Source organism: Vicugna pacos, chromosome 11 (assembly GCF_048564905.1).
Source record: "Vicugna pacos chromosome 11, VicPac4, whole genome shotgun sequence".
Taxonomy (NCBI): Eukaryota; Metazoa; Chordata; class Mammalia; order Artiodactyla; family Camelidae; genus Vicugna; species Vicugna pacos.
The window spans coordinates 72,704,519-72,731,286 of NC_132997.1; the positions used below are offsets into that span (position 1 = coordinate 72,704,519).

At 36.2% G+C, this 26,768-nt stretch overlaps 1 protein-coding gene across 2 annotated transcripts in view; it reads left to right on the forward strand.

Annotated features, from left to right (window-relative positions):
* Positions 1-17,211, forward strand: part of LOC102535318 (cytochrome P450 2C18-like) — a 31,516-nt gene extending 14,305 nt beyond the window's left edge. For both annotated transcript variants that reach the window (XM_072971661.1, XM_072971662.1), the window contains 4 exons: positions 8,775-8,916; positions 11,501-11,688; positions 15,898-16,039; positions 16,760-17,211. In XM_072971661.1, the coding sequence (XP_072827762.1) occupies positions 8,775-8,916; positions 11,501-11,688; positions 15,898-16,039; positions 16,760-16,941 (654 nt within the window). In that variant the 3' untranslated portion in view covers positions 16,942-17,211. The remainder of the gene's footprint in view (positions 1-8,774; positions 8,917-11,500; positions 11,689-15,897; positions 16,040-16,759) is intronic.
* The last annotated feature ends 9,557 nt before the right edge of the window (positions 17,212-26,768 follow it).

A 26,768-nucleotide genomic window follows, 5' to 3' on the forward strand; every position in this document is an offset into this window, starting at 1 on the left:
AAATACTTGGTGGATGGAAGAGAGAAACATTAATTGAATGTAAAGTAAAAAGGAACTGGCATAGATACAGAGCTGGAATCATAATTCTGTGTGCATGAGTCCTGCACCACTTGTTGAAAAGGCTAGTTTTCCCACGAGTCATCTTGGAATCCTCGTCAAAAATCAACTGACAAAATGTGAGTGTTACAACTATATGGAAACATATTGGACAACCTAGAAGAAATGGACACATTTCTGGAAACATACAGTCCAGCAAGATTGAATCAGGAAGAAATTGACCACTTGAACAGTCCGATCACTAGAAATGAAATCAAATTAGCAGTAAAAAAAAACCTCACTATGAACAAAAGTCCAGGACCAGATGGCTCCACTGGGGAATTCTACTAAACATACAAAGAATAACTCTCACTGATCCTTCTCAAACTCTTCCAAAAGACTGAAAAGGAAGGAATACTTCCAAACTCATTCTATGAAGCCACCATCACCCTGATACCAAAACCAGAGAAAGACACTATCAAAAAGGAAAATTATAAGCCAATATCACTGATTAACATACATGCAAAAATCCTCAACAAAATAGTAGCAAACAGAATCCAACAGCACATAAAAAAAGATCTTACACCATGATCAAGTTGGATTCAGCCCAGTATCACAAGGATGGTTCAACATATGCAAATCGGTCAATGTGATACACCACATCAACAAAAGAAATGACGAAAATCACATGATCATCTCAATAGATGCAGGAAAAGCATTTGATAAAATTCAACACCCATTTATGATAAAAACTCTTATCAAAGAGACCATATCTCAACATGATAAAAGCTATTTATGAGAAACCTACAGCCAGCATAATACTCAGTTGTGAAAAGCTGAAAGCCTTCCCACTAAAATCTGGAACAACATGAGGATGCCCACTCTCACCACTTCTATTCAACATAGTCTTGGAAGTCCTAGCCACAGCAATCAGGAAAGAAAAAGAAGTAAACGGGATCCAAATTGGAAGAGAAGAGGTAAATTTGTCACTATATGTGGATGACATGATACTATATACAGAAAACCTTAAATGTGCCACACAAAACCTACTAGAGCTGATTAAAGAATTTAGCAAGGTATCAGGATACAAGATTAACATACAGAAATAAGTTGCATTTCTTCACACTAACAATGAAATAGCAGGAAAAGAAAGTAAAGAAGCAATCCCTTTTAAAATCGCATCTAAAACAATACAATACTTGGACAAAATCTGACCAATGGGGTGAAAGACTTATACATGGAGAACTACACAAAAATGATTAAGGAAATTAAAGATGACTTAAAGAAAATGAAAGATATCCCATGCTCTTGGATTGGAAGAATCAACATCATTAAAATGGCCATACTGCACAAGGTAATCGACAGATTTAATGCGCCAATAATTTACCTATGACATTTCTCACAGGAATAGAACAAATAATCCTAAAATTTATATGGAATCACAAAAGACCCAGAATTGCCAAAACATTACTGAGGAAAAATAACAAAACTGGAGGCATAACCCTCCCAGACTTCAGACAATCCTACAGAGCTATAGTAATAAAAACAGTGTGGTATTAGCATACAAACAAACATATGGAACAGAATAGAGAGCCCAGAAATAAACCCAGAGACCTACAGACAAACTACAACAACGGAGGCAAGAATATACGATGGAGAAAAGACAGTCTCTTCAGCAAGTGGTGCTGAGGAAACTGGACAACAGCATATAAATCAATGACGTCAGAATATTCTCTACCACCATACACAAAACTAAACTCAGAATGGCTTCAAAACTTAAATGTAAGAGAAGACACAATAAACTTCCTAGAAGAAAACACAGGCAAAACATTCTCTGACATAAATTTTAGCAATGTTCTCCTAGGACAGTCTACCCAGGTAATAGAAATAAGAGGAAAATTAAACAAATGGGACTTAAACAAACTTATAGACTTTTGCACAGCAAAGGAAACCAAAAGCAAAACAAACAACCACCTACAGAATGAGAGAAAATATTCACAAATGATGTGACTGACAAAGTTTATATATTCCAGAATATATAAACAGCTCATACAACTTAATAATAAAAAAACAAACAATCCAATGCAAAAAATGGACAGAAGAGTTAAACAAGCAATTCTACAATGAAGACAAACAAATGACAAATAGACACATGAAAAAAATGCTCAGTATCTCCAATTATCAGAGAAATGCAAATCAAAACAACAAGTTATCAGCTCCCATCAGAATGGCCATCATTCAAAAGTCCACCAACAGTAAATGCTGGAGATGGTGTGGAGAAAAGGGAACCCTCCTACACTGTTAGTGAGAATGTAGTTTGGTGCAGCCATTGTGGAAAACAGTATAGAGACTTCTCAAAGGACTGAACATAGACTTAACATATGATCCAGCAATCCCATTACTGGGCATATATCTGGAGAGAACTCTAATTCAAAAGGATACATGTATCCCAATGTTCATAGCAACACTATATATAATAGCAAAGACATGGAAGCAACCTGAATGTCCACTGACAGATGACTGGATAAAGTAGTGATATATCTATACAATGGAATACTACTCAGCCATAAAAAAGGATGAAGTGATACCATCTGCAGCAAGATGGATGGCCCTAGTGATCATCATTCTAAGGGAAGTAAGCCAGAAAGAAAGAAAAATACCATATGATGTCACTCATATGTGGAATCTAAAAAAGAAAAAAAGAGGACACTAATGAACTCATCTACAAAACAGAAACAGACTCACAGACATAGTAAATGATCTTATGGGTGCCAGCGGAAAGAGAGTGGGAAGGGATAAACGTGAGAGTACGAAATTTGCAAATCATATCCACTGTGTATAAATACAGCTTAAAGAAAATGTCCTTGTGTATAACACAGGGAACTACATTCAATATCTTATAATAACCTTTAATGAAAAAGAATATGAAAACAAATATATGTATATGCATAACTGAGGCATTGTGCTGTACTCCAGAAATTGATACATTGTAATGACTATCCTTCAGTAAACAAGAAAACGAGTGTTTATTTGTCCTCTCAACTCAATAATCTCTATGTCAGTCCTTATGCCAGTATCACATCATTTGGTAGCCTTAATTACTAGCTTTGTTTTTAGTTTTGAAATTAAGAATATCTCTCATTGTTATTTCCAAAGATTGTTTTGGCTTTTCAGGTCCCTTAAATTTCCATGTGACTTTTAGGATAAACTTGTCAATTCATGCCAAGAAGGCAGCAGTGATTTTAATAGGGATTGCAGACTTTGAGTGAGCCTATGCCTCTGGACTCTGAACTTTACGTAGGTTTCTCAGTGTTTTTCTCCCTCTCCACATGGGGCAGGATAGCTAGAGTGGGCTGGAGTTGGGTATTTCACTTCTCCCACATGGAATGCTAGAGCTACCTGGATTAAATATTTCCCTTCCCTCAGGTCAGTTAGGGTCTGATAAAACCCCAGCAGGTGAGACTTTTTTTATCTAGTTTGTCTTGAGGGCAGGCCTTCTTAAGAAGAATTGAGTGCTCTAGTACATTTAAAAATCATTCCTTTTGCCCTCCTTCTGCTGGAAAAATGAAGGGATTTTTCTCCAGTATTTACTGTGAGAACTTGGTCAACCTCCGGGAGGTAAACCTCAAAATACTGTGGTGGCCCCTGTAGGATGGGGCTCCCTGTGCATTATCTCTCAGAGTTGTCCACACTGAGCTGTCAGCAATTTCTCAACTATGACTTAGGTTTTCCTTCCCAGGCACTGATTTCCATTCGTGGGGCTCTTCTCTGTTAAATCTGACTCCCTGCATTTCCCTGCCAACTTCTCCAATGTTGGAAGCAGCGGTTTTCCCTCGGTCCTAACCCCTCTCGTGGATCCTAGAAGAGTTATTTACAATTTATTCCCTCTTAGAATGGAACTGAAACTTCTACGCTCTTCACATGTGGAATTATCAGATTTATTTTTCTATGTTTAAGTATTCATGAATTTAGAATTTTCACTTGACTGTTGATTTCTAGACTCATTTTACTGTTATCAGAGGGTAGTCTGTATCATTTTTATCTATTTCAGTTACTGAGAATTCTTTATGACCTAATACATGGTCTACCATAGAGAAAGTTACATGTGCACTGGAGAAGAGTGTGTATTCTGCTGTTGTTGGGACGAGTGCTCTTTATGTGTCTGGTAGTAGAGTTGATTCTAGTGTTGTTCAAGTCTTACATTGTCTTGTCAATCTTTTGTCTAGATGGACTATGCATTATTGAAAGTTGGGTACTGAAGTCTCCTACTATTCTTGTTCAACTCCCTATTCATTCAGTTCTTCTAAAGCTTGGTTCCTGTAGTTTGGCATCTTATGTCTAGTACAAATATCTGTTTATTGTTATAGCTTCCTGATGAATTCAACTTTATCTTTTTTTTTTAAGGAGTCTAAAATATCCCATACTTATTTGTTTCTTTTCAACTGTTTTTGATTAAAATCTATTGTTTGTAATGTTAATATAGCCATTCCTGCTTTATTTGGCTACTCATTGCTTGCAACATCTCTTTCCTTCTTTCTGATTTAACGTGTTTGCATCTCTGGGTCTAAAGTGAGTTTCTTGTAAATAATGTACACTTTTCTAAATTGAGATATAACTGACATAACATTAGTTTCAGGTGTACAACATAAGAATTCAATACATGCATGTATTGCAAAGTGATTAATTACCACAGTAAGTCCAGTTAATATCTATTAGCACAGGTAACTGCATTCTTTCTTGTGATGAGAATTTCCAAGATTTACTCTCTCAGCTATTTTGAAATATGCAATATATAGTCATCAGGCTATACATTACATCCCAAGACTGACTGACTTTATAATTGGAAGTTTGTACCTTTTGACCCCATTTTTAGCATTTTGACCACTCCTCATCTCTGGCAGCTACCAATGTGTTCTCCATATTTATGAGTTCAGTGCTTTTTTTATATTGCATGTGTGAGGTCATATATTTGATTTTCTCATCCTGATTTGTTCCACTTAGCATAATGCCTTCAAGGCCCATCCATGCTTCACAAGTGGCAGGTTTCCTTCCTTTTTATAGCTATATTATATTCCATCATAAATGGAATATTTCTATACACAATTTAAAATGTATTCTCTCAATATCTGTCTTAACTTATGAATTTCAAAACCTGAAGTGATTAGACATAGTGAAGGATTTACTTCTGCTCTGATATTTTCCCCAATGCCTTTTGCTTCTCAATTCTTCCAATATATCTATAATTTTTGTTTGATCAGTTGTTTTAGTGTACCTTTTTTCCTCTTCAATGTTTTGCATGTATTTTTACGTAATTTCTTAGATTGTTCTTAACATCCTAAAGTCATAAAAACCTAGTATGATTTGATTCCATAGTAGTTTGAAATTGCATGTTAACTATGCTCCCATCAAAATTCATCCCGTTTTATTTTTTTGTGTGTCACAAATTACATCTTTATATGGTGCGTGCCTAGAAATATATTTATAATGATTGTTTAATGCATTTTTCATTTAAACAGTATAGAAAATAAAGAGATTCATACTAGTCTACAATAATTTTAGCTTTTATATTTACCTAGTTATTTTCAACAAGCATATTCACTTATTAATGTGGGTTTTAATTAACATCTAGTGTCTTTTGATTTCACCCTAAAAGGTTACTTCCTTTAGCATTTCTCGTAGGGCAGATTTATTAATGGAATCCCCTTACCCTTTATTTGGGGCATGTCTTAATTTCTCCTTCATTATGGAGTAATAGTTCTGTCAGTTATAGAATTCTCGGTTGGCATCTTTATGTTCAGGGCTTTAAATGTGTCCTTCCACTAATCTCTGGTCTCCACACTTTCTGAAGAAAAATGAGCTGTTTCTACTATTGAGAATCCTTTGTACATGATGAGTCACTGCTCTCTTGATGCTTTAAACATCTCTCTTTGTCTTTGCTTTTTGACATTGTGATTAAAATGTGCCTTACTGTGGGTCTGTTCGGTTTCATCCTTCTTGGGGCTTATTTAGCCTGTTGGATGTGTAGATTCACTTGTAACCAAAGTTTGGAAGTTTTCAGCCATTCTTTCTTCAAACATTTTTTTTACTGCTCCTTCTCCCTCTTCTCTGGGACTCCAATAAAGTGGAAGTTTTACAGTTTATTTAGAGATCCACAGGTCCCTTAGGATCTGTTCATTTTTCCTTATTACTTTTTCTTTCGATTATTCAGACTAGATAATTTCTGTTGTCCTATCATCAGGTTTGCTGTTTCTTTCTTGGGCTTCTTGCAGCCTGTGGTTGAAACTTTCTGATAAATTTTTTTTTAATTTCAAGTATTGTACTTTTTAGCTCCTGAATTTCTATTTGGTTCCTTTTTAAAATGTTCTCATTATTGATGTTCCTTATGTGTTCTTATACTTTATTCATATTCTTTAGTGATTTGCACATGGTTTCCTTCCTCTCTTTGAGAGATCTAAGACATATATCCTAACCTTTTTATCTAGTTAAGTCCAGTGTCTGGGCCTCTTCAGCAATGGTTTGTGTCAACTTTCTAAAGCTGCTAATGAGCCATAATCACCTGTTTTTCATGTGTGCTTTGTAATTTTTCTGTTGAGTAGACAGTATTTAATATATTGTATTGCATAACTCTGAAAATAGGACTTTACCCTGTTCCAACAACTGCTACTGTTACTTGATGAAGACTACAATCATTCATCTGTTTAGAAAGTTTTCCAAATCGTTTTTGCCAAGACTGTTTTTCTTATCCTCTGTGGGCACCTGACTCTCTTTTCTGTCATCTCTATAGTAAAGTAGTGACTTTACAGGCATTCTCTCAAATACCTAGAGCTAAAGAAAACAGAAAAGTACAAGATGGCATTCTCTTTATCTTTTCAATGAAAGCCCTGGAGATTGAAACAATGGCTATTCTCCGTGCCAGCCTCTCAGTGATCAAAACCTACAATCCCAATTTTGAAAAACGTGCTCCCTGTTGCCCACTCTGGGACCTACTAGCTATACTGACTAGCTGTACTAGAACACAGTCTACACTTTTCATAACTGCCTGACTTTGAACTAGGTTATGAGCAATGTTAGCCAGTATGTGAGATATAGATGTATCAACATTTATACTTAAGCACATCAGCTGCAAGTGTTTAGTCCCCAGAGTACCAAAAGAGTTGCTCAGAGACTTTGTGCATGGCCAGCAGTTGTTTCAGTGAACAGATTGATTTGTGAAACTTCCTTCTGCCATCTTTGTGATGCTAATCCACTAATGCTATCATAAAAATATTGCATGTTTTAATCTATGTCAAGGAGTGTTCTTTATCTACGTTTTCTTTAATTTCATTCAACATTCTTTTGTATAGCCTAATACTGGTAGGCTATATGCACATAAGCACTGTATCTCCAAATCCAGTTCAAGTAATGGAAATACTAATATTGCTTTATGAGTGCACTGCTCATTCGACTGTAGAACACTTGTTAATTGACAAGCTTAGAGCTTGGGTAGAGCCAAGGGAGATGGCTCTTTCTAACAAGTACACAAATTCAGAGTGTTGAGTCTGCCTTGATTCTCTTTATTACTTAATATTAGACATGGCATTGGACCTCTGGAGACTATAAATGCATCATAAAATCAATGCTGGCCTAGTGACATGTGTGCAAAATATACTTTTTTTTTCATGTTAATGATCCTTTCCACTCAGTATAAAACTGACTGCTTGTTGTTACCTATTCCATGTCACATCATCTCCTCACTCCTAAACTAACATTACCTGTACTTGTCAACTGCTGTCTCTCCCAACTTCCCACGACAGCTCCATTCAGTCAGTCTGATACCCTTGGCATTACCCCTACTCTCCTCTTCCTTATGGAAGTGAATATCCCAGATTCTGTCTTCATGACTGTAGTGGCACTTCAAGTGTATATTTCATTCATTCTCATATTTATTTCCTAGACCAAGCTGCTTATTACATCACATGTGGAATACAATAGTGATGGCCCTGTATTATCTCTGGGCATCCATTCTCTTTTACTAGGTTGAACTACAATATTAGCTTTTGCACAATTTCACCTTCATGGTGAGTCTGCAGACAATATTGAGTTCTATACCTTTTTAACAAAAAGAGAATTATGAAGTCTTGACTCAACTTATAATATGTTTCATGACATAGCCCTAATTATCTATTTCTACTAATTAAGATTGTATTCATCTAAAAGTAAGAGAAAAACTGTTAACAATGGCTTTAGCAAATAGTGGGATTATTCAGCTCATATACAAGGAGGCTTGTCATCTGTCACTGTAAGGGATAGTCCCGAACCCCCAAAACATTAGAATTTTAAACACCTTCCATTCTTCTTCACTCAGACTTAGAATATAAGCCTTATTTCATGATCAAGCCCTACTGTCCCAAGGTGACGTGTACTCTATCAACTCCCTCAAACACTTCTTTTCAGGTGGAAGGAGAGGAAGTGCTACCAGTAGGCTTCTGCTTATATCTTACTGGCAAAAAGTAAGCTGCACAGCCTACTGAAATGCAAAAGAGGCTGATGAATGGAACTTTAAGGCAAGTGAGGAATAAGGAGAAAATGATACTTGAGTCAACTCATCTACAGTACTTTTGTTATATCATACAGCAGTTTTTCCTATAACTGTACCTTGTAGTTTATGTGTTGACTTAACCTTAAAGCAGTATGACTTTTGGATTAACAGCAATGCTAGCAAATTAGCTTGTGAAATAATTTTACCAAATCATTCCTAGGAAAAACACAATCAAGAATCAGAGTTCACTGTTGAAAACCTGTTAGCCACGATATCTAATTTGTTTGGAGCTGGGACAGAGACAACGAGCACCACTCTGAGATATGGTCTCCTCCTCTTGCTGAAGCACCCAGAGGTCACAGGTATGACCAACATGGTGGGAAGGGTAACTTCAAAGAAGATACTGGAAAGAGACTGCGAGTGCTTCCACCTTGTTTCTCACAGGGAAGTATTTAAATTTAAATCTCTGAACAGCTTAATTTTTTGAAATTTAATGAAGGGATAATAATGGACATCTTTACATAACACAGGAGGATGAGTGAGAGAAGTGAAGACACTGTGGGAGGTAGCAAAGTAATAAAGCACTCTCTGAGGTTATTTGTAGCAGACACAGTGGGCATTAATTAGCCTGGGGCTGCACACTGGTTTTATCATGGAAAGGTCACTTTGATTTATCCTCATTCTGAAAATGCAGTGTTCTAAACAGGGGTGGAAAACAGAAACACTCCTCATTGAAGCATAGGTGGAAATCCTAGAAATTTGGTGAGGTTGCCTGAGATAACGTCCACATTCTGCGAAGTGCTCTCAAATGTTACATTCACAAGAATTTATTGTATTAAGGCTTAAGATGCGATAAAGGTATTTTAGTGGCCCACAATTCTGTTTCTAGAAAACTACTGCTTGCCAAAAGGAGAATTTAGGGTGATCAATCATTTTATTTTTTACAAAGAACATTATGTTACAAAAGTACATTTAAAGAGTGATACTAATCCATAGCAATTTAGAAACACTATCTTGTTGTGTCAGGACCCCTCTAAGATGACTATGACCTATTACAAACGAGAATTAGTCTTTTAAAGATGGACAAGAAGAGGCCAGGAAACAGCTGACAAATGTTTAACAAATGTCTGAACACACACAGCTTACTGAGGGGTGATAATGAAGTCAGTATAGAGACGAACTTGTGACCTAAACATCAGAAAAGGAAGTTACATTATGAGAAGAAATAATTTACGTCTCTACAATCCTATAAGATTCATATTTGGAAGTACCAAGCGTCGAAGACAGTGTGGGTAGATATAGGCTGATAAAGGTAGCTCTCCCTGCCACGTCCCTTTGACAACCCCTTCTATCAGGTGATTGTTTTTCCCCAGTAGGATAAGAGAAGTTTACTCTCTAGAGAAACTGAAACTAAGAGGACTTACACTCAGGGACACTGGGCAGAGGTAGGGGAAAGAGGGAGGTGCACAACTGAAAAGAAAGGTTAGGTAAAAATTCACTTCTTGGGTTCAGAGACTCTGAGCTCCTTTTTCTATCCTGCTTCCTGAAATTAAGCAGCTAGACAAAATTCACAGTAAACCTGAGATTCGCCCTGGAGAGTGAGAGAGAGAAAAGACCTCCAAATTTTGCCATGTAGATAGAAAATTCTCTCAACATGTACAGTAGAGTGAATGAAATAAAAACATCCACCCCAAGACACAGGGTCATGAAATTTCAGAACAACAGAATTACAGAGAAAATTATAAATTCTTTCAGAGACATGTCAGGTCACATGTCAAGGATTAGGATTTAGAACAGCATCAGAATTCAAGAGCAACTCTCCAACTGTGTATTAATAAAAAGATCTTTTCAGACCGGCAGTTGTACCAAAATTTTTCTCTCTCTTTTCCCTTTCTCACCTGAAGTCATGTGAGAGGAAGTCATATGCTCCAGGAATCAGAACTCATGACTGACAATGAAAGTGTCGGGGCTGTTGCTAAATATCAGGCCTAGAAAAATATCCATTTCAAAATGGATTAGGTGGATAAAGCAGGTATGAAGGAAGACAGCAAACAAAAGGGAAGTGATTATCTGAGGCTTCCTAAAAATAGGAAAATTTTATTATACGGAATTGGGAATACCTACCTGAGTATTTGGAAATAATTCGAGGTCAAGATACAGAAATTTATAAATTGAATAAAGAGACATGATTAAGTCCAAGAATGTACCGAAACAAACATAATCAGTCCTCTTTATCAGGGAGCCCTGTTTATGCAATCAGAACAATATTGAAATGAATATCCTAACAGCCAAAGATTGTGGTCTAAGTATGTTTGGGATAATGGAGTAACAGGAATTGTGTGTGTCTATGTGTATTTTGTATGAGGTAGGGATGGACATGAAAATTCTTATCACACATAGGAGGATGGTAAGTTGAAAATAGAAGTGGTGAGTCATCATTTAGAAATAGAACATACATTTCAGAAGGAACTGCTAGCATATTCAGGGTGGTGGCATGTGGGAAGCTGGAAGATGAGGAGACTACCACTGCGCACTGCACACACACGATATACAAATATACTAAAACACATGCGTTATAACTTAACTTTTCTAGTCCTATATTATTTTGTAGAAATTAATATCAGATTTCTGTTTTTCTTTCAGCAAGGACAATAATGTCTTGACTATATGTTCTGTTTATACTTGGAAACATCTCATCATTTGTTTTATCATGTAGGTTAATATAGAGGTATGTACAGATGTATCTTGAGTCTAGCTTGTAGGAGACTTATATGTATTTACATTATGGCAATGATCCTCTCTATGCCTAGGTACAGTCTGGTCACATAACTGATGTGTACAATGATGTTGGGACACCTTCATAATGCCTCATGTATCCCTGAAATGGTATGCAAATGTGGGAGGCACATTTCTCTTTTTCCATCAGTCTTACTTGTCTCTTATCAGCTAAGGTCCAGGAAGAGATTGATCATGTGATTGGCAGACACCGGAGCCCCTGCATTCAGGACAGGAGCCGCATGCCCTACACCGATGCCGTGGTGCACGAGATCCAGAGATACATTGACCTCATCCCCACCAACGTGCCCCATGCGGTGACCCATGACATTAAATTCAGAAACTACGTCATCCCGAAGGTAAGACTGGTTTCTCTTCTCCTGACCTCAGGGGTCTTGAAATTCCCCTTTTCACAGTAAGGGTGCAATCCTCTAGGAATACAACATGAGAGAGGCCCCAAAATTACATGTGTGGCAGCTTGATGGATTGTGTGCTATTTCCAGTTAGGTCTATAAAGTTTTATAACAGATTTTAACAGCTGGTAGTGTAAGTCTTCCAAATTTGTTCTACATCTTTTATCTTTCTTCTCTGATCTTAGCTGTTTACCTTTTCAAACAAATGTTAGTATCAGGTTCTCAATTTACTGAAAGGCTCTGTTGGAATTTTTTCAGGATGACATTAGATTTATTTAGAAAGACACAGCACCATGATTTCTTTCATCTTTGAATTAATTAATATGGAAAAATACTTCCAATTTGGGGGAGCTTTTATAATTTTCTCAGGTTTTTTTCAGTGCACTGACTTGCCACTCTTTTTTTTTTCTAGGTGCTTAATATTGGTTTTTTTCATAAATATTTTATTGTCTTTTCCATTTCTTTTTGTGGAATATGGAAATATAATCAATTTTATCATTTTGATAATTTTATCATTTTGATGATTTTTTCTGTAGGAAACTTGCTACATTTATAATCATTGCTAGTAATTTGTCTCCAGATTAATTACAATTTCTACATACATTGTTCTGGTATCTGGGTTAATATCTTTGTATCATTTTTGTTTCATTTCTGATCTACAGGAGAGGGGAGGTTAGCATCTCCCTATTTAGCATGTTTTATGTACATTTTCGTAAATTTTTAAAATCACATTAAGAAAGCTTACCTTCTTCTCTTATTATGTATGATTATGTTTGGTCATGATTGATACACAATTTTTTTCCTATTGATTTCTGCACCTATTTGTACAGTTATATATATTGGTCTAAATTTTCCTACTAAATATAAATAAGTATACACACACACACAAAGTTAGCTTTGATTTGCTACATTTTGTTCAGGACTTCTCTGTTTAGTCATTGGAGATTTTTGGCCTATGACATTTGTTCCTCAAAATTTTCTCGTCAGATTTCTGATATCAAGATAATGTTGGCCGTACAATATGAAGTGAGAAATGTTTCTTATATGGGTGTATTTTAATTGCCTTCCTGTCTTCTACTTGTGGCCACTTAGTTGTGTCTTTGAAATGCATAATGACTCTTGGTTTAATATTAAATTATTATATATGTGGAAAAAACGCAGAGTTTTCAGAGATGCTTATCTTCTTTCAGAGAGTTCATTCCTCTCCTACTAGGCAGTCAGAATGATGTAAATATCTCCTGTTTCGAGTAAAATTTGGACACTGACACAGACTAAAATTTACTTGAGGTGTCAGCTGACCACTCTGAGGTTCCCCCAACTACGGAATATTAAGACAAATTTCTCGTTTAGCAGAGTTCTAATGCTTTCTAATACACAATTTCTGTATATACTCAGGGTTTCTAGTGGGTATGCTGCAAGCTACTCTCATCTACTTGAAGGCAAGACATATTACTATTAAAATTAGAAAATAGTATAATGACATTTGTATTTTGTTGGAGAAAGAAATGAGATGGGTAAGGCTGCAAGTACTAATCTCAATCTTTGGAGAAGACAGAATTGATGAATTAGTAAGAGATTATGGGACATGTCTCAAGGATCCCAGATTTGCTACAAGGGTTATGACTCCAAGTCCACACTTTTTTCACCAAACAACACAGTGAGGAACAGAGTTTTCTTTTTTAATATTGGGGTCTAAAGTAATATTTAATCAAAATTCTTTCTATTTCTATTTCTAAGAAAATGGAAACAATCCACTAGGACTCAGAATGGGATTGCCCATCTCTCAAATCCAGTGTATCAGGGAATGAGTATTGTATTGTCATACATATTCCCAGTGTGTATATTGCAAATGGGCACTGTCTTCTGCATGGACATCCCAGTACACAAATATGAACATTGGGTAGTTGATTCTACCTTTTTACCAGTAAGTGATTTGTTCTACCCAAGCTGGAGTCATTGAGCAAGGCAGAGATAATGGTCTAAGCAGGAGCTGGTAAACTTTATCTATAATGAACGAGAGTGTAAATATTTCAGACTTTGAGGCCTTGGAGTGTTTGATGCCAGTGTTCACTTCTGCGACTGGAGCATGGAAGCTGCCACAGGACACAGTGAAACAAATGAGAATGGCTATATCCCAGTTTTCATGGAAATTCAAACTTAGATCTCAGTTAACTTTCATGTGTCACAAAAGGTTATTCTCATTGATTTTTTTCAATTTACAATGCTTAGCTCACGATCTGCACAAAAACAGGAGGCAGAGTGTACTTGCACGGTGATGGTTATTTGTCAATATCTAAGACTGTCTAAAAGAACACTTACAATACACCAGGCTGGTTTTTCTACAGGGTTCTTTTTTTCCCCCTCTCTAAAGTGTATTTTCCAGCACAGGGTCACAAAGAATTACCATTATCTCTTCCTAAAACTTGATAGTCCTAGCGCTTACATTCAGATCACTGATCCATTCAGGTAAATTTTTACTTGCATTGCTGAGCAATGGTTATCCTTCCTTAATTTTGTATAAATACCCATTTGTTAAGCAACGTTTGATGGTAACATATTGGCTTTGTAATTTCCTTTGCATCTTAAAGGTAGATTTTCAAAAAAATATGTACTGAAACATATAAACATGGGTACTTTAAAAAATAAGGTTATAGATCTCTTATATGATAAACTTAAGGAATGCAATTTTCCTCAAAGTTTGCATTAAAAATCTTTTAAAACTAAAAACGTTAAAGACATGTGCAGATATATGTAAAATATGAGCTTATATATGTATCTACTATTATATCCATTTATCTGTTCATTTATCTGTCAACACCTCAATCCTTCAATATGTATATCCGAGTAAAACAATTTGTGTATATAGATCAATATCGTTTACACTCAGGAGTTATCATTGACACATTAATATTATCTAATGTACATCCTGTATTTAAAATTTCCCATGGGGGGAGGGGTATAAAGTAAAGCTCAGTGGTAGAGCACATGATTAGCATGCACGAGGTCCTGGGTTCAATCTCCAACTTCACAACTTTCCTGGAATATCCTTTACAGGTTTTTCTTACTTTTCAATTCAGTGTCCAGCCAAGGAACAAGCATGAAATTTGGCCACCCTTACCCTTTCGCCTCCTGTCATCAGTTGTCTTTGCCCTCTTTGTTCCTTTCCGTACATTTCACTTTGAGACATGTCCAGGCTAGTAGTCATGTAAAATATCACTCAGGCTGGTTTTATGTGATTGTTTTCTAGAAATTAGATATCAGCTATGATTCTGCAGGAGAAGCACATATATGCTTTGTATATCCCTCTGAATTCATTGCAGAAGTGAAGTCACATAATGTCACTTACATCATTACTGCTTATACACTGTTGTTCACATAATGAAACAGTATCTGCAACATTTCTCCATGAACAAAACTCTGGGGTTTTTTACATTTACTTCATAAAAATCTAGGGCATAGTACTAAGACTTTGTAAATATCAGATGTATCACTCACCCAACAATTTTAGCATTAACAGATAAGTTGCTAAAAATCAATGATCCTAAACAGAATTGTTGTAAAATGATTTTTCTAATTTTATCATCCTTTATGTATTTCTAAACTAGGATTAATCTGTAATGACCCTATCACATATTTTAAAATTAACACAAACAGTCCGCACAGCGATGATAAACACTAGCAGTACTTATTACACTTGTATTATCACAGACGCTATTATTAAATCACATGCCTATTTTTAAAAGCCGTTTTTAAACAGAAAACTCCAAAAATTTCAACCACTATCAGAAGCTTCCATTTTTAACCATAATCCACATTTGATATGAATGAAAACTGAAGTGATAAAGTAAAGCACCCGGTGGGGACATATCCCAGTGTCACATGTGGTGATAAGCAGATGGATTCAGAAGGTCTGGCAGCCTAGGACCCATGTACCCAGTGGTTCAAATGCAGCTGAAGTCCAAGTTCACAGTATCACTACCACTAATCTTAAACTTGTTTATTACTTGTTCTGTCTGACTCAAAATGCTACTGTCCATCTTTTGACCGAGGATTCCTCATCTGTACAGATCAGAGATCAGAACAGATAATTTATAACATTTCCTCCACCTTCACGACTCCTTTGTAATAGAGTTTATCTTCATGTGTTCTTTCCAGGGCACGACTATATTAACATCGCTGACTTCTGTGCTGCACGATGACAAACAATTCCCCAACCCAGAGGTGTTTGACCCTGGCCACTTCCTGGATGAGAGTGGCAACTTTAAGAAGACCGAGTACTTCATGCCTTTCTCAGCAGGTAATAAAACAAGTATTTCCTTTCATTACTTCAGAGGACAAGATACCTTTTGGGGGTCACTTGGACCTTACATAAATTCCCACTTGGGTGCTGGCAGAATTGCTCTTTTTCCATGATTATGAACAGCAATCCCAATGCCCAGGCACTAGCCCTCCTCATGATACACCCTAGATTCCCAGACCTTTGGAGAGCTGACCCAGTTCTTTGAAATTCAGAGAGAAAATTTGAGCTAGGTACTGAAAATACTAAAGAAATGCATCTTAACCAAAAGGAACCCTGTGTTATAAAACATGAAATTTCATGCTATGTTTAATATCTATGAAGAGTAGGTATAGCTGGAGCAGGGAACACAGGCTGTAAGGAACAGAAAGAAAGATGATGGCAACACCAAACTGACAACAGAAAATACAACTACACTATGTGTTTCTAGAGAAAAACAAGATTGGTGAAAACATACAATGTCTAATTGCATGAGACTAAATGAAGGACTTGGCACAGTGCCAAAACTCAATAAAAATCTACTTAAAGGAGGACACCTGTTAAGACACAAAGTTCTATGGATAGCATGTGTGTCTACCCTAGGTCCATCCGTCTATCCAACTGTCCTGCCTTCCATCCATCCATTCAACCATTCATTAAATAGTTACTGCACAGTGTCTTTCCGACAGCCTGAAACATATTTTTTAAGGACTGTGTACTCTTTGTGCTTGTTGATTTCAGGAAAACGGATTTGTGCAGGAGAGGGCCTGGCCCGCATGGAGCTGTTTTTGTTCCTGACCACAATTTTACAAAACTTTACCTTGAAATCTCTGGTTGACCCAAAGGACATTGACACCACCCCAATTGTCAATGGGCTTGCCTCCGTGCCACCTCCTTACCAGCTCTGCTTCATTCCTGTGTGAGGAAGCGACGATCATCAGGCTTGTCCTGTGATACTGTCTGCAACTCCCTTATCTGGGGAATCGTTCATCTCCTTTCCTCTTCCTGACCTGCCTGGGAATGCCTTCTCTGACCTCTCCTCTCATCATTGAGCAGTTTCACTACAGCATTGTGTCTGCTATTCTTCACGCTTTGTAACCTTGCTTTGCTTTCAGTCGTCACACAGCTAATACATTTCTAATATTGACTAGTACTGCGTAGTCTATACAAAATCGAACAAGACGATTGGTGTATGCCAATGCAGAACCACCTCTTGTGCATGCGCAAAATAAAAAGCATAACTTCATGAGCCAGGGCTCAAGAGTTTCCTTCCATTGTGTATAATACAGGTAAGAAATGAAAGAAAATAATCCATAGAAATCATGCTGGTCCTCATAATGATAAGCACAGAGAATGACAAAGGGAATGCGAGAAAAAGCTCTCTTGGCTTCATGTCACCTAGAGTCAATTTAGGTTGGATTTGAAAGTGAAAGAAAGTGTGTCCAGAAGCAGTTTCACCCCTGTAGGGAAATACTGAGATCAGTGATAGTGAGGAATGAAATTCAAAGTTGGTCACAGAAAAATAACAATAAAAGTCAGAACAGAAATTGTAAACAGGAAATCAAGAAAAACCCAATGAAACCAAAGCAGGTTCATCAGTATAACTGATAAACCCATAGCCAGGCTATGTCCCTTAATGATAGAAGACACATATTACACAAGCTGTAATGAAAGGAGGGCCATCTCTTTGATGACATGGATATTAAAAGGATAAAAAAGGAATATTGTGAACAATCGTATGCCCACCAATTTGATACATTAGATGAAATGGGTCAAGTCATTAAATACACACTCTGTCAGAACTCACCCAACAAGGGGTAACATCAGTACATGGCATAATAGAAAGCTCTGAACTCTCCTTCTCTCAATGGACACACTGATTCACAACAACACACAAATCAATTCCCCTGGTAAAAATCAAGAAACTAGCTGAAAGACTTCTGTACCCTGCATGAGTGTGAATTAAACCACAAGAAAGCCAGAAAAGAAAAGCAGAGACACATTCTTACCATGACTTCCCACCCGAGCCAAGTGCCATATAACTGGGGAGGAACCCCTAAGCTCCAAGCTTCTCCTTGAGGACCAAAGGAGTCGGCCTGCACATCTGGTGTGCCAAACGTTCACAATTTACTGGGGAGTGGCAGAGGGAACTGATCTCTATGTTGCTTGTCTTGGAGCACTGACAGGACTCTGTACACACTGGACACTTGGGGATGGCTAGAACAAGAAACACAGACTAGACTAGCATCAGGTTTGTGAGCCTCTCAGACTCCTTGGTTGAGCTGATTGATGAGGTAATTCTCTTGCAGGAGACCAGTCAGAGAAGACTGGGAGGAGTGGCTGTTCTGTCTAACATGCATAGAGCAATTATGAGTGTCAAGGAGAATGAAGAAACAGGCAACACATGTTTTCCCTAAAAGTTAATTCAAAATAACTGTTGTAACAATCATTGCTGGGGTCACTAGAATAATAAGGAAATGAAGTAGGAATTCCAACAATAAGACAGACAATTCAAAGTTAACAAACAGAAATTACAGAGCTGAACAACGCTAAAATTGCACCAAAGAAGTCATTAGAGGATACAACAGACTAGATCAAGGAAAAGGATCAGCCAACTTGAAGATAGGTCATCAGAAAATATTCACTTGGGAGCAAAAAGAAAGGAAAAAGAAAAGAAAGTTTAAGAGACTCACAGAGCATTATCAAGTGGACCAATATATTCAGTATAGGAATCCTAGAAGAGAAGACAGAACTGGAAAGTAACAATAAGCAAAGTAATAATAACAGAAAATTTCCCAAACCTGGGGAAGGGAGTGGACATGGAAATGCAAGAAGCATAAAGACCCTCAAGCGGGAAAAAATAAAAGAAATCCACACTGAGACACAATAATCTCAGTTGTCAAAAGTCAGTGACAATGAAAGAATTTTAAAAGAAGTAAGAGAAAGCAACTTGTCACATACAGGGAAACCCCCATAAGAGTATCAGCAGATATGTTTAAGTAGACATCGTGCAGGAGAGAAGGGAGTGAGAAAATATACTCAAAAGTTCTGAAAGAAAAAACCTCCAATCACAAACGTTTTCCCATCAAAACTATCCTTTAAAAATGAAGGAGACATAAAACCCCCCAAACAAACAAAACTGAGAACAATTATCACCACTCTAACTGCCTTACAAGAAATGCCAAAGGGACTTCTTCAACTTGAAATGAAAGCACCACAAACAGCAACATGATAGGATAAGAAGGAATAAAACCTTTTTTGTAAAGGTAAATATAGAGGAAAACACAGAATACTATATTGCTGAAACGATGGTGGGAAAATGACTTTATAAAGTGAGTTTAATGACTATTATAAAAGTTAAAAGACAAAATATGAAGAATAACTATAAGTAAAAACATGTTAATAGATACACAATGTGAATATATATTAAATTCTAACATTAATAACAAAAAATGTGGGAAGGATTAAAAGGGTAGAATTTGTATGTGATTGAAGTTAAGTTGTTATCAGCTAAAATAGACTAAGCTCTTTGGTGTAAGCCCTCTTGCCTTATGGTATTCAAAAGCAAAGATAAAAGAAGTCAAAATATAGCAATACAAAAAAAGAATAACAACTAAAGTAAGACTATAACACAGGAAGGCAGGAACAAAGAACTACAAGGCAAACAAAAAATAGTTAACAAAAGGAAAATAGTCATTCCTTATCAATGATTACTTTGAACGTAAATAGATTAAATTCCCTAATCAAAGACATAGACTGCCTGAATGGATTAAAAAAATTAGATCTGATTATGTGCTGAGACTCACTTTAGATTTAAGGACACACATAGATTGAAAGTAAATGCATAGGTAAAGGTATTCCATGCAAATGGTACCCAAAAGATAGCAAGGATCACTACACTCACATCAGACAATACAGACTTTAAGTCAGAAAGTATTACAAAAGACAGAAAAACGATACTATCTAGTGATAAAAGGATCAATCCGCCACGAATATAGAACAGGTATAAATATACATGTACCCAATGCCAGAGCACCTTAATATATTAAATAAATACTGACAGAACTGAAGAGAGAAACGCAACAGTAATATAATAAGAGAACTGCAATAATAGTAGGAGGCTTCAGTATCCCATTCTAATAATGAATAGGTCAAGTAGAAAGAAAATCAACAAAGAAATACTGTATCTGAACAACACTGTAGATCAAATGGACATAGCAGACATATATATAACTCAGCTCATAGAGAGAACTACGGACGTAATAAGCAGACATATAAAACATGCCACGCAACAGAAGCAGAATGTACATTCCTCTAAGGCACATACACAACATTATGTGGGATAGATGATCTGTCAGATCACAATATAAGTCTCTACTAATTCGGGAAGAGTGAAATCATACCAAAATATCTTTTCTGACTACACTGGAATGAAACTTGAAATTAATGGCAGAAGAAAAGCTGAAAGTTCACAAATATGTGGAAGTTAATACGTTTTTGAACAACCAGTGGGTCAAAGAGGAAATCAAAGGGAAATTAGAAAATACACTGAGAGAAAGAAAATGAAAAGACATCAGATCATAAGTTATGGGATGCAGCAAAAGCAGTACTAAGAGGCAATCTTTAGCTAGACTAAGATATAAAGAAGAATCAGATCAATAAAATCACACAAAAAAGATAAATTATACAATTATTGAGACAGAATAAAAAGAACCATAAAAAATTACTACGAGCAATTATACACCCTCAGAATGGATGGATACCCTGGAAGAAGTGAATTAATTCCTGAAAACATAAAACCCTCCAAGACAAGACTGAATCATGGAGAAGCAGGTCAGAATAGAACTTCAATGAATAAAGGGACTGAATCAGTAATCAAAAACCTCCCAACAAACAAAACCACAGGACCACATAGCTTCATTGGTGAATTCTACCAAACATTTAAAGAAGGATCAGTGGTAATCCTTTCAAACCCTTCCAAACTTGGGAGATGACAGAATACTTCCAAATTCATTATTTGAGGCTAGCAATTCCATGATGCCAAAGTCAAAGACATCACAAGAAAAAAAATGACATGTCAATATTCCTTATGATGACAGATGCAAAAATCCTCAATAAAATACTAGAATAACTAATTCAACAGCACATTAAAGGTATCATACATCATGATTAAGTGGCATTTTTTTCTCTGCAATGCAGGGATGATTCAACTTAAAAAATTCAAACGTGATACGCTACATCGACACAATAAAGGATAAAAATCACATGAGCATCTCAAGAGAAAGGATGTGACAAAATTCAACAGACTTCCAATATAAAAACACTCAACAAACTAGGTATACAAGGAATTTACCTCAATATAATGAAGGTCATATGAAAACCGATAAGAAGACAATAATGGTGAAAAACAGAAAGCTCTTTCTCTAAGATCAGAAGCAAACAATGATACCCACTCTCACCAGTGATGAGAAAACACAGTACCAGAAGCCCCAGCTAGAGAAATTAGGCAAGAAAAAGAAGGAAAACGCATTCAAATCAGCGGAAAGGATTAAAATGATTACCATTCACAGGTGACATAATCTTACACGAAGAAAATCCTACGATTTACACACACACACACACACACACACACAGAGTCTCTCTTGAGACAAATAAATCAATTCAATAAATTTGTAGGACACAAGTCAACATACAAAAATCAGTTGCAATTGTATCCACAAAGAATAAATGATGTGTGAAGTATATTACAAACACTGAGCTATTTATACTAGAATGAAACAATATTAAAAACTTAGGAATAACTTAACTAAAGAAATGAAAGGCTTGTATACTGAACAAGACAAAACATGGCTGAAAGAAATTTTAAAAGAAACAAAGAAATGGAAATCATATCCCATGTTCATAGACTGGAATAATTAATACTGTTACAATATCCATACTACCCAAAGCCATTTACATTTTCAATACAATAGCTATCAAAATACTAATGAAGTTTTACAGAAATAGAAATGAACAATGTTCAAATTCACTTGAAACCATAAGGTGCTAAATAACCAAGTGAATTTTGAAAAAGGGAAAAGCTGGAGGCACCACACTCCCTCATTTCAAAAATACACTACAAAGCTATAGTAATTAAAACAGTATTAATCTGACAGAAAGACACACATATACAGCAATGGAACAGTATACAGAGCCCAGAAATAAACTCAAGCTTATACCTGACTTTCAACAACTTTGCCAACACAAGACTACACAATAGGGAAAGAATAGTTTATTCAACAAATAATGCTAGGAAACTACATTTCCAGGGGCGAAAGAATTAAACTGGACACCTGTCTTGCATCAACTACTGGATATCTGCACACACATACACACATCTAAACACAAACTTATACCCTTCACAAATGTTAATTCAAAAAAATCACAGTTCTAAAGTTAAAATGGAAAACTGTAAAATTTATAGAAGATAACATAGGAGAAATTACTAGACAACTTGGCTTTGCCAACAATTTTTCTGTACATCATCAAAAGTACAACCAGTGGGAAAAAAAGAGAAACTAATGATAATTAGGATTTCATTAAAATTAACAAGTTCTGCTCTGTGAAAGACATTGTCAAGGGAATGAGAAGAGAAGCCAGTGACTGCGAAAAAATATTTGCAAAGGACATATCTGAAAAAGGACTGTTATCCAAAATACACAAAGAACCCTTAAAACTCAACAGATAAAAACATAACAACACAATTTAAAACTGGACAAAAGATCTGAACAGACACCTCACCAAAGAAGATACACACACTGCAAATAAGCATGTTAATAAAGTTCAACATCCTAGATCGTTAGGGACTTGCAAGCAGCAACAGCAATGAGATACCACTACACACAAAGACAGTGGTTAAAATCCTAATCACTGACAAACCCAAGTATTGGCAAAAATCTGGAACAACAAAAATTATCAGTCATTTAGGTGGGCATGTAAAATGGTGTAGGCACTTTGGAAGATACTTGGCAGTTCCTTATGAAACCAAACATACACGTACCACCTGGCCCAACAATCACACTCCTTGATATTTATAGATGAGTTGAAAAATTATGTCTGCAGAAAAACCTGCACATGAATGTTTAAAGTTGCTTTATACATACTGCCTAAAACTTTGAAGCATTTTCAATGTCTTTCAACAGGTGAAAGGATAAACAAACTGTGGTACATCCATATAATGGAATATTACTCTGTGGTTAGAAAAACATCAGACATCAACCCATGAAAACACATGGAAAAACTTTATGAGACTTACTAAGTGAGAGAAAACAATCTGAAGACTATATGCTGTGACTTCAACGACATGACTTTCTAGAAAATGCAAAACTATGGATATAGTAAAAAAAAATACAAATAAAAAAGATCAGTGGTTCCCAGGAACTTGGAGACAGGGACAGGTGAATACATTAATCACAGAGGATTTTTAGGGCAGTGCAGCTATTCTGTATGGTACTACAGTGGTCGATACAAATCATTATGCTTTTGTCCAAACCCACAGAATGTATGACACACACATTGACACTTAATATAAAGCATGGACTCTGGTGTGTAATGCTGTGTCAGTGTTTGTTTATTGAGTGAAACAAACACATCATACTGGTGAGGGTTGTTTATAGAAGAGGCTTTGTGGGTATGGTAGTGGTGGATATAGAAATGGTATACCTTCTGGTAAGTTTTGCTGGGAGCCTAAAACTTCTCTAAAAATAAATTTTAATAATGATCTAAAACTCTGACTCTAACCCACAACTCTAGCCAAGGCAAGGTTTGCGTTTCTTACTGATTGTGGAAGGCTTCATGCTGATGCCCTCCTCATCATTTGGAAAGCAACGGAAATTCTATTTGATGTGAGATGTCACTGAAATGGGAGTTGGAAAATCAGGATTCTAAGATAAGGTCTCATACTAATGCCTTATCTCATTGAGACCTACACTGTTCACTCAAGAAAAATAAACATCAGATAAATTAATCTCCGAGATCCCTTCCGTCTTTAAATTATCAATGATTCTTTCGTTCCATAAAAAGAAAGAGCCAGTCAGAAGCCTCAGAAGAAAGAAGGAGGTGCAGAGCAGGACATCTCTTATTCAAGAAGTACAGTGGGTGCCGAAAGAGACTGACTGAGGTTTTTTTATTCAAAAGATGCTGGTGTGGTGCTATTAGAGTTAGAGCTATGTGAGTTAGACAACAAATTAGTGCTTTGTTTTGTCCTGGTCAAAGTGTTCACTGAGACATGGGTTCATTTAAGTTCTAAAGGTAACAAAACCAAACTTTTCTGACCCCAGTTTAATAAGCTGGTGTTGTAATTATTAACTATGTTAATATTTATTTTTAAAATCACTAATGAGGGTGAATCATGCAATACTGAACAATGGCACCATGAAAAACAATTAAAAACAAACAAAGCCCAGAGTCAGCATAAAGAAGGAATTAACATAGATCAGAGTGGAAGTAAATAAAATAGAGAGCAAAAGAATGGCAGAAAACATCAATGAAACCAGGAGTTGGGATTTTTGATAAGATAAAGAAAATTGATAAAACTTTAGCCAAACTCATTGAGAAAGAGAGAGAGGACCAAATAAACAAAAGTAGAAATGACTGAGAAGTTACAACCGTTATCACAGAATGTATACAAAGACTTTTAAAAGAATAGAATGAACAGTTTTACACCAACAAATTGGACAACCTAGAAGAAATGCGATCTTCCAAGGTTGAAACAAGAAGAAATAGATAATCTGAACAGACCAATTACTAGTATTGAAATTGAATTAGAGATCAACAAATTGCCAACAAACAAAAGTCTAAGACAGGATGGCTTCACGGGGGAGTTTTACCAAACATTTAAAAAAGGCTTAATACATATCTTTCTCAAACTATTCCAAAAAAGCTGAATAGAAGGGAGCACCCCCAAACTCACTGTATGAGGCCACCATTACTTTGATACCAAAACCAAAGACAGTACCAAGAAAGAAAATGACAGGTGAATATCCTCAATGAACATAGACACAAAAGCCTTCAACAAAATATTAGCAAACTGAATTCAACAATCCCTAAAAATGATCATACACCATGACCTAGTGGGATTCATCTGAGGAAGGCAAAGGTGGTTCAATATTGGCAAATCAATCAATGTGATACACTACATTAACAAACCTAAGGATGAAAATCACATGATCATCTTAATAGATGCAGAAAAAGCATCTGACAAAATTCAATATTCATTCATGACAACAAACTCAACAAAGCTGGTATACAGGGAACATACTTCAACATAATAGAGGTCATTTATGACAAACTCACAGGTAACATCATATATACAATGGAATTTTACTCAGTCATAAAAAAGAACGAAATTTTATCATTTCCAAAAACACAGATGATCCTGAAGGCTATTATGCTTAGTGAAATAAGTCATATAGAGAAAGACAAATACTGTATATTTTCACTTAATATGTGGAATCAAAAACTGAACAAATGAACACTACAGAAATAGACTCAGAAATACAGAAAATAAACTAGTGATTACCAGTGGGGAAGAAGTAGAGGGAGGGGTAAGATAGGGGAAGGGCATTAAGAGGTACAAACTACTAAGTCTAAAATCAATAAGATATAAGAATGTCATGTACAACACACGCAATATGGAATATAGCTAACACATAGAATACAGCCAAAATTTTGTGACTACTTTATACAGAGTATAATCCATTAAAATGTCAAATCACTATGTTGTACACCTGAAACTAATATAATATGGTAAGTCAACTATAGTTCAATCTAAAAAACAAAAGAATTGGGGGAGTGTCAATAATTTTACATTTTAGGAACAACTTTATTTTAGAAATTTACCTTTCAGGAGATTGGGGATGGGCATAGCACTTTAGAAACATAAATAATCCTGTCCTGGGTCAGGATCTCCCTGAAATGGCTATAACCTTAATTACAAATGAGAGTTTGTCCTTTACAGGTGAAGAAGAGGCGTACAAGAAACATTCACCAAAGCCTCAAGAAATTTCTGAAGCAGAGAGAGAAGACTGAAGGGTGATAAACAGCTCAGCAGAGAGGAGTCAATGACCAAAATATTGGAAGAGGAAGATATATAATGGGCAAAAGTCAATTTTGTCCCTACCATCCCCACAGGCTTCTTCGGAAACATCAAATGTCAAAGAAAGTAGAGGAAGAATGAGGTTGGGAAAGGAAGCTGTCTTTGCCTAGGTCTCCTCCAGATTCCTTTTATCAGGCAACTCATTTTCCCCTCAGGAAGAGAGAGGTTTACTCTCCACAGAAACTAGACCTAAAAGCTCATACACTTAGGGACACTGGACAGTGACAGGGGAAGAGTGAGGGGCAGGGCTGAAAAGGAAGGTTCAGTAAGAGTCCACTTGTTGAATTCTGACACTCTTAACTCCTTTCTCCCTCCTGCTGCATGAAATTCAGCAGCCAGATTATCCTCTGGAGAATTACCAGCTTTAGAGAAGATACCTCCATGTTTGGCCATGTAGACAGAAAATACTTTACATATGTCCAGCAGAGTAAGTAGAGTAAAAACAGCACCCCAAGATTCAGGGTCATGGAATTTTAAAACATCAGGATTAAAGAGAAAATCATAAAGCTTTCTGAGAGAGAAGTCAGGTCATATATAAGGATTAGGATTCAGAACAGCATCAGAATTCTCAATGACAACCATCATCTTGTGTATTGATTTAAAAAAAAAAAGATG